The sequence below is a fragment of the Varroa destructor genome, unplaced genomic scaffold (assembly GCF_002443255.2).
Source record: "Varroa destructor unplaced genomic scaffold, Vdes_3.0 BEIS01000003.1, whole genome shotgun sequence".
Taxonomy (NCBI): Eukaryota; Metazoa; Arthropoda; class Arachnida; order Mesostigmata; family Varroidae; genus Varroa; species Varroa destructor.
This window is the reverse complement of record NW_019211456.1, coordinates 4,454,558-4,463,426: the sequence shown is the minus strand read 5'-3', so window position 1 is coordinate 4,463,426 and position 8,869 is coordinate 4,454,558. Positions and strand designations below refer to the sequence as shown.

The 8,869-nt window shown below is 38.3% G+C and overlaps 2 protein-coding genes across 2 annotated transcripts in view; one reads left to right on the top strand and one right to left on the bottom strand.

Annotated features, from left to right (window-relative positions):
- Positions 1–8,869, bottom strand: part of PMCA (plasma membrane calcium-transporting ATPase 3) — a 107,683-nt gene that overhangs the window by 1,701 nt on the left and 97,113 nt on the right. The gene's annotated exons all lie outside the window — the stretch shown is intronic.
- Positions 4,068–8,634, top strand: LOC111247758 (uncharacterized). Its single transcript, XM_022799075.2, has 6 exons — positions 4,068–4,936; positions 5,385–5,578; positions 5,901–6,092; positions 6,531–6,615; positions 6,921–7,066; positions 7,268–8,634. The coding sequence occupies exons 1-6, from the start codon at positions 4,910–4,912 to the stop codon at positions 7,485–7,487; spliced, it is 864 nt and encodes a 287-aa protein (XP_022654810.1). The 5' UTR covers positions 4,068–4,909; the 3' UTR covers positions 7,488–8,634.

Below are 8,869 nucleotides of genomic sequence, written 5' to 3'. Positions count from 1 at the left end.
TATATATATAATGTTAGTCAACACAACATACAAAAACTAATAATAAAATGAATATATACCAATCAATAGTTAAAGCCGACTTTAAAAATAATTTTGTCCAATATTGTTGTTCTATTTTTACCCATACTATATTAACATTTCGAATATTAGGAACATTCTTCTGGAAACCGTTAGATTGAGGGCTGGATATTGTGGTAGGTATCTATATTAAAATCGTTGTTTTGGATAAACAAAGCGGGGAAGCCTTTAAGGAACGAGGACGGGTTATGTAAAGCATTCAATTCACGGAACCCCAATAAAATCTAAAACCATTTAGAAAATCTTTTGAGCGTGATTTCAATGCAGAAAATATGCTAATTAGCAGTAAGAAGTCCTGCAATCCGCGATAAATCAGACGGTGCGCCTTGCTGTCTGCCATAAACCCATTAATTTTTTTTTATTAAAGATAAAGCCCCTTTTAAGAAGTAAACATTTTCGCGCACGGTTTGTGTTAACAGGCATGGATAAACCTCCTTGCGTGACACTTTGCTTTGTCTTAGTAGTGTATATAATCATTTACTGTAGAAGCCTATTGCAGCAGAGTAATTGCATAAAACGGACTAAAGTGCTACAAATAGACTCTTTCAACACCTTTCCAGCAAATCTATTCAATTTAGATCACGTTATAACAAAAATTTTCATAATTTACTGTATATACATATTTTAGTTACATATATAGGCGCAAAAATGGATTCGCCCCCTTCGACATCGTTTCAGCAATGATGTAGAAATATTAACAAAACGAAACAAATTTGCACTTATCAAAGATATGTAACTCAAGGGTAGATAGCTTGGGTGGACGTTTGCGATACAGGCAAGTATCCAACATGTCTCAGTATTTCTAGTCGAGAATTTCATCTACTTTTACCATTATCTTTGTGTCTGATTGCTTGAGTTATTATCCCTGAGCTTCATATGGTCTGCTAAGCAAGCTGTGCTAGGTACTTCTCTCACTCGGCAACGGAGTTCTTTTTCTAATTTTACTTCGTATATGAGCATGCTCAGCTTCTTGCGCGGTTTATTGTTTATTTCGATTCAATCGGCAGGAGATTTTTTTGCTACCAATACATTAATAAACCACTAAATAAATCCGAAACTAAGAGCATATAGTGGAACTGGTTGACAATGTGAAAAAATCTATGACATCACCGACGACCATATACCAAGCAGTACTTCAAAAAGTCAAAGCCGAAATAGACTCTTAAAAGTACTCCAACAAAAGAAAATGACTTTGTTTTTACAATAAGTTTTACTACTAGTAGAATATGTTGCAATTAGTTCACTCTAACAGCTTAGGTATACATTCGGCAGGGAAATATGCAGCATCATAGTCTTGCCCATCATTATTGAAAAAGTCTTTATGCACCAGACATTTCTTATTCCAGCCCGAGTCTAAATTACTTCATGCATTTGGCTCATTCTTACGTCATTCAGTTGGTGGTGTATGGCCAACCCGCCTCTAACAATATTAATAATAATATTTGTGGGATATATAATAATAACCTACAAGAGTCATAGGAAAACTAATGGACAGCTATCTTACCACTATACTAGACTATCTGCGAGTCGCTTAGGTAGTAAACGCATCTCAATGGAAACATAGTAAGAAATTAAAAAATTTAACATTTGCGTATGCATGAAAGTGTATTACTATTATTATTTGAAATACTAGGATACATGCTCGCTTATTAGAACTATGGCCTATCGCGAATGTTGCATTGTTATATAATCGCGAACAATTTAAGATTTATTTAGAAGACTGATACAACTAGCGGGTTGCTTTCAGTGATTTCGCTCAGTGACGTAGGCCCTACTCTCCCGAATCCGATGGTCTTCTTATAAAGAATCACATCAAGGTTAGGCGAGGCCAGCTTCATTCGCGGTCAGATGACAAAGATGAGCCCGGAACCACCTTCGCGTTTCCGGCCAAGCGTCATTTAATAACAGCCTTTATTGGTGAAACGAACCAGCTCTGAAAATACAGCAGTTGACGCAGCTGATGCTATGTTTGCTAATACCAGCTTTGTTAGAACGGATTCTTATTAGCCACAGATGGTGACCAAAAATGACACGAGTCATGGACACAATGACGGAAAAGTTAGAAAAATCAAAAGCAGATTGAATATAATTCGTCCTATCGTATATACATATCGATGACAGAATTCACAGCACTAACTTTTCCGTGGTCTAAGCAAACTATATTTTTCTTAAATAGGCCTAGCTATTTGATACGATGCTGTCGTGGGTAAGCCTACCGACGAAAGTAACTAGTGGTCAACTTTGAAATATCTACCTTGAGAAACTAACGCCTGCTTATTGTTACTGCAGAAAGCGCTTTTTTGAGGCTTACATTTTTTGAAAACTTTAATAATGTAACTAAAACTAGGCTAAGTTAATATTCTAGGATCTGCTTTGGTGGGAGGTATAACAAATCCAGTAGGCATTCGACCGGTTTTTTACTTCGATCAACTAATTGCACCTCAACGTCACGCAATTTAAAACCATGAAGCAAGTGTAGGAAATCGCTCTATTAAGTTATTTGTAGTTTTTGAGAGACCAATGAGGAGCGATGCGTTTTATTATTATTTAAAGACGAAATGGAAAAAATAAATATTTCTATCGGGACATAAAACCTTTAATGACTAAGTAAAAAAGAAAGAACCGAGCTTGATTTACAACGATATTGTTAGTAATTAAATAATGATTAATCTGCACAATTCGGTTAACTCAGTCATATGAACATGCATTCTCCTGTATTTTTTGGTACACTCTCTTCTTTCAAATATCCTCCTTGAAAGAGCAGCCGGCACCTTCTGGAAATTATGCGCATGCTCTAACCCGTACACCCTCGCCTTATATTATAGCTCGTTTTTGAGTTAATCTCGGCTAAAGTAGTATTTGGAAAATTAAAGTAAATAATTCGGGTACTGTTCTGCGTTTCTTTTTAAATAAAACACTTTTATATTGCTAAAGCAGTATGAAGCATGTGTAATACAAGTATCGCAATGAATTGCTTGATCTGAAGTGCTTGACATAGAACTAGATGGCGCCTTTACCGATTTGCTTTAATTTTGTCTTACCATTCGTCAGGCCTGGACACACGCTAAGGTTTTTCTTATCTGATCTCCATTTTATTATCCCTTTTAGAGTTTTTATTGGATCGTCTACAAATAGACGAATGCAGGCCATGTCTAGCAGGGGCATTGGAACCGACTTAGCCTTTGAGCCGTAAGAAGTACTGTTGTTCGATTTATACTAAGTATGAGAAATCAGCTTACCGAGTAAGATTTTGGACAAATATAATTGAATCTATAAGAAAGCATATATAGAAAACATAATATCATAACGTATCATTCTAGCATAAATGACAGTTACTTCGCCAGCTTCAAGTTAATCGTACGATAGTATCTCGCCGCAGTTCGCAGTTTCTCAAATGCGGCTGATTCAATATAATTTCTTACAAGTACTTCAACTTTAATGCATCATTAAGGTAGTTGCAAGTGGGTTTTCTAAGACGTTCTGATCTTTGGTGAAAAAACCCAGTTGTGACCGTCCGATTCTGGGATCTATTACTGGCATCACCTGAACAATGTTAAAAAAATCCGAATATTATATAACTTTTTTCGTTTCAATAGCCGGCCCTACGGGGTTCGCTCTGAATGAAATGGCCTAAGTTGAAGTTATACCATTATTATAGTACAGCTCTGATATAATTATCGGAGAACAAGGCAGCGAGACAATATGCAGCGAAGCCAAGGGTTTCTTTAACACTCAGATGTGGTATCTGTAAGTCGTACTGATAGCGTCTCTGATTTAATTTCTTCTTTAACGTTTCCGTTCTTTCTTTGTTTTTCTCCGGAACGATTTCGCTGTAGTGAGCCATTGCTTAGTTAGATCATGATGAACAAGCTAATGCCAATTAACGTCAGATGCAATTGTTCTTTGTCTTTATGTGTTTTGACGATGGATAGCAGAATAAATGCGCGTTTCACATGGAAGCAAGTAACATAACTCTAATAACAGCTGGTGGTGGTGGTGGTCTATTTTCATTTAGCCGTCGCCGTCGAAGTCGTAGCAGCAGTGTACGCGTATCTTAAGACGTCATGCTAAAACTTATTTTGTAAATAGCCGCCGGACCGGTTCGTTGTCACGGATATCATGATTCACAAGTGTTATCTTCTACTGTCTTAGGCGTACGTTGAGGAGGAAGTGGTCAGCTTAACGGAACAAATGAACAGACAAATAGAAGGAGTGAGAGATAGATACGTATCTTTGGCTGGGGAAGGGCAGCAGAAGTTCAGTTGAAGGCACAAATGACGAAGTTGCCTCCTGTCATTTTCGTGTGACTTCCATCATCAGGGAAGGCAAGCTGGCTGCCCCTTTTGAAAAGCGTGCCAAAGACAAACTAAAGCAAGGGACGCGGCTTGTGGAAGGGGCTTTTTTCTGTATGAGATTCTCGAGGGAGAAGCTATGGTTACACAAATGCTAAACTGCTATCGTCAGAATCCTCAGAATATTTTCGTGTTATTCGGAAGCTCAAGGGACTATGATGGGCAGAAGGAGGGGCTGTATGTGACACTGGCTGACGGGTAGCCTACCGGCCGATATAAGTTCAGCAGAGAGGCGACTCATTAAGTGGCTGCTGTTACTGTTGTCTCTCCCTGTCGAAATATCATTATGGTTCAAGCGGGGGGTCTATCCGTATGGTTATGACGCTGATTGAAGTGCGAGGGTGCAATGAAAGTGCAAGGTCATTGGACGAGTCCGACTATAAGAATGATTCCGTCCGAAAGATTACTGTCACAAAAACTCGAATTACTGAAGAAGTAAGCAAGTGCCCTGGTGGCAAAACAGCAAAACGTTTGCGCTTATGTGGAGCTCAGCCATGAGACGTGAGGTGTGTTGGGGCACATAAGGGAACGCGTGCCTATATGCTAACTGCTTAAACATATCAGGCTTGAATTGCAAATTGAAAAATATATAAACGAAATGCAAACTGGCGTGTTATTCGTGCAAAAATGGTGTTGTTAATGGCCGTCGTTTAAGATGACATCCTTTCCCTCTGGATAAAACTGTTTGTCTACCGTCAGTATAGAGTTGTTACGCTATGTTGTGTTATAATGTTGAAGAGTGCTTGTCTTTTGCGTTATACGGATTAAAAAGTCGGCAACCTAACATGGCATGAATTGTCCAATCACTACTCAAAATAGTTTCCATATGCTTATTAGCTGCACACTATTACCGACTTGTTTATTATATCTATTAACAAAGTAAGATAAAGCTACCATAATTCTTACAGTTTCAATACTCTGACTTATGTAGCGGTGCCTCTTTTTTGCTCATAGGTAAAGTTAGCTCTACTATTAGGATTGGCAACGTATCTGGAGGAGATATCCTGTTCGCTATCTCCAAAGGAGAGGATTTACCCTTCGGGATCTGGTTCGGTGATTGTGGTCTACAAGAAGGACCATGGGGATCCTAAGGACTCACTTTCTTCAGGCCATCGGGACAGCTATTCCTCACATCGGGATGGACGCAGGTGCACAGCGACGCATGATAATAACTAAATTTAATACAAACTTAACGAGATCAAATCTGAGACTTAGAGTGGGTTCATTTGCTCTAGCAGAGATGTGCATAATTTTTGTAGGGATTCGAACTTCGAACGTGTCTATACAGTCATTTATCAGTCATGCCGGCTTTACCTTCTTGAGATTGGACAAAAATCGAACCTTATCAAAATAGAAAGACATTACAAAGGTCTTAACATTACAAAAACATACCCAGTCTAAAATATCTTGCTGAGCTTTTCTGTAGTGAGATAACGTAGCTATTTGCATTTTAATTAACTGTTATTCAAGTCGATACCTGGAAGATGACCATAGCCGCGCGGATGATTTTCGGTTCGTAAAGGCTAAAGATCTTAGTGAGGGTCCTCACCTCTCCGCACCAGGAAAAACACCGAACCTGTTACCTACGCCAGGATTTATAGAAGGAAGACCCCATTGTGCAAGAGAGCTTGACCTATGTGCGCATAACCATGACTATCCATTGTGAGTAACATTTGCTCTATGGCGTTTTCGCTTCTACCAAATTATATATTTCATCAAAAGTATGATAGGGAAACGACAGCTTGAAAGACAGACGAAGTTCTAACTATTTGCTCTGAATAAAAATTCGTTTTTGCGATACAAATCTACCAATTTGTGACATGCGTCAAGAAGCGCACTTCGAAAAGATACTTCATATCAGAATGCAAGCAAATACCCATTATCTTTAACAAATCAAAAGGACATTTTAACGTAACAATGGATTCTGCTACTACTTATCCTTCAAAGGATATTTATTCGTTTTGAATTCACAGTGGCAATACGGGTCGAAACGAAGATTAATAACTTGCGTTTTCTGAATAAAAGGCATTTTCGAATTGCAGTTGTTCTAAATTACGTCACAAAGTCACTATAACCTTTCACTAATTGATTTCCTTCCAGGGACAAAGTGTCTGTGATCGTCGATCGGTATTACTCACATACATATGATCTTTACCATTCGCTGTATCAAACTCCACCACACGAGGTAACTTGAAACAAGTTAATGAAATTAGCATCCCTATATAAATCAAATTACACCCTGCAGGATGGTACATTTAGAAGCTTGAGTAATCGAAGAAGTACGAGCACTGGCTATGTCGTTCAAATAATACATGTGTATAGTGCGGAAGTTTATCTAGCTACTTGTGATTTTGTAATGATGATCTTCTGAATCTTGGCGAATGATTTCAGAAAAGTACTATAATGATGTTTCAGCGTAAGACTTGATGACAACAAATGATTCTGGCTTTGAGGATAGGACGATAACCTTATGGATTTTTTTCTGGCTAGGTGCAATGGGTGGAAAACTTCACGAATGCCTTTACTCATGAAAAACACCACGGCGACTTTGCGTGTAAATCAGAAGCAACTTATCTTCGCATCGGTTGGGCCAAAAACTACAAGGGCCATTGGAAAGCCGTCGTCAATACAGAAAGGTAGTATTGTATTGGTAACAGGACATCAAACCGCGAGCGATCATGGCTTAATTTCAAGCAAATAATGACGCTTTGTATATTCATTGCATCTATATGGTTGTTATGCACGCTTTGCGTATAAATGCGAAAACCATTTCTTCAACAGGACTATTATCTGTTCTTCAATAAAGTCGTCATCTTTGTTGCCTGTTCATTTTACAGATTTCCTCAAACAGCTCGCATTGAGAAATGCAAGTATCGCGAAAAGCCATGCGATTATATGCCACCATGTTACAAGACGGCGTGTAAACAACGGGAGATGCTTTACCCTTTAATCGCAGTGAATCCGTACGATCTCGGTCAGAAGCCTCTTATCGATTTATTCCCTCTGCCCAGTGGTTGTGTATGTTATGTCGATGACACCTTCTTTCATAAAAAATAGATCAAATTAAATCAATAAACTGTTTAAAGGATAGATGAGAACAAACGTCATCTCCATGCTGCACACCCCATTCTCAGCGAGTCAAAAAAGTTGACCATCCTTATCGGCATCGGCGGCATTCGACGACCTGTAGAAACTAACGCCCCCACTGGCCATAGCAGTACGTTTTTACGGAAGAAAATAGGTACAGCCTACACTTACCATAAATCATATACATCATACACTATTTCACTTATTGAAAGACGCTGATCCCATTTCATCGCTGTACATAGATTTCCTACAGAACTCCCAATGTTTAACGAAATTATTCGTTACTTGAGTAATCATGCGTGTTGATAAGGTGGGCATAAGTCGGACAAAAGACTAAATAGATTTTCTTTCGCCCGTACAAAATAAATGTAAAGTTTGCAAACTCCTTAGTGGAAGCAAAACCAAATGATTCATGCTGGCTTCGTAAGACATATTATATCTGCCGAATGTTCACCGAGCTTCATTTACAATGGGCAGTACAAATAAATTTAACCGCTACCTTGAGGTAAGAGTTAGGGTAGCTTTCATTTCATTGCTAGTATTAATATATACATATATGTATACATACATATACATGTTTCGAGTTTTGCGTCCCGAACCGTCGTTAAGCTTTGTTTTACTGCCTAATATCAGTATGCACGACGCACCTTTCCGATAGTTATACGCACCACTAATACTCGAGTTGTGATCCTCGGATGCTTGAATAGAAATCAGTAAACATTTTCTTACTGATAGAAGAATCTTACACTATAGAATTTCGGGGTTGTCCTTTTCATATTAGGTTCCATCTTTCTTTATTATCACGTTCAACGCAAAATTAAATTTGTCAGTAATTCCAATGTTTATATATACACTCATGCGTCACAAGTGTGCGCCAGTTGGACGCTTTAGCAAGAATGAGTTTGAAGTGATACATACAAGCAGTTCGTATACACACAGCTGTCCCACAGGTCGCAAAACATAAGTAAAAGGAAGTTAAGTTAAATTGACTTTGGTTGGGAGACACACTGACCTTCATGCGCGGCTATATTACTAAGTTTTGCACCTACCGAAAGCAGAGGTTATCTCTAAAATAAAGGATACTCGAGCCTTATTTTTAATGGACTTTTACGAATAATTGTGTAACTCGATTATTGGCTAGTTACTAACAGCTCATTTTACTATAGCACTAAAGGATATGAATAGGGTCAAAAAGATTGGAATTGGGATTTAGAGCTTCGTTCAGATGGTCAGCAGATTAATGCGGTTTCTAAAATATGTCTAGCTGAAAAAAAGTTGTTTAAGTTGATTGTTCTTAGCCCAAGACACAAGTTATTATGGACATCGGCGTTCTCACCGCCGAATCAAAACAT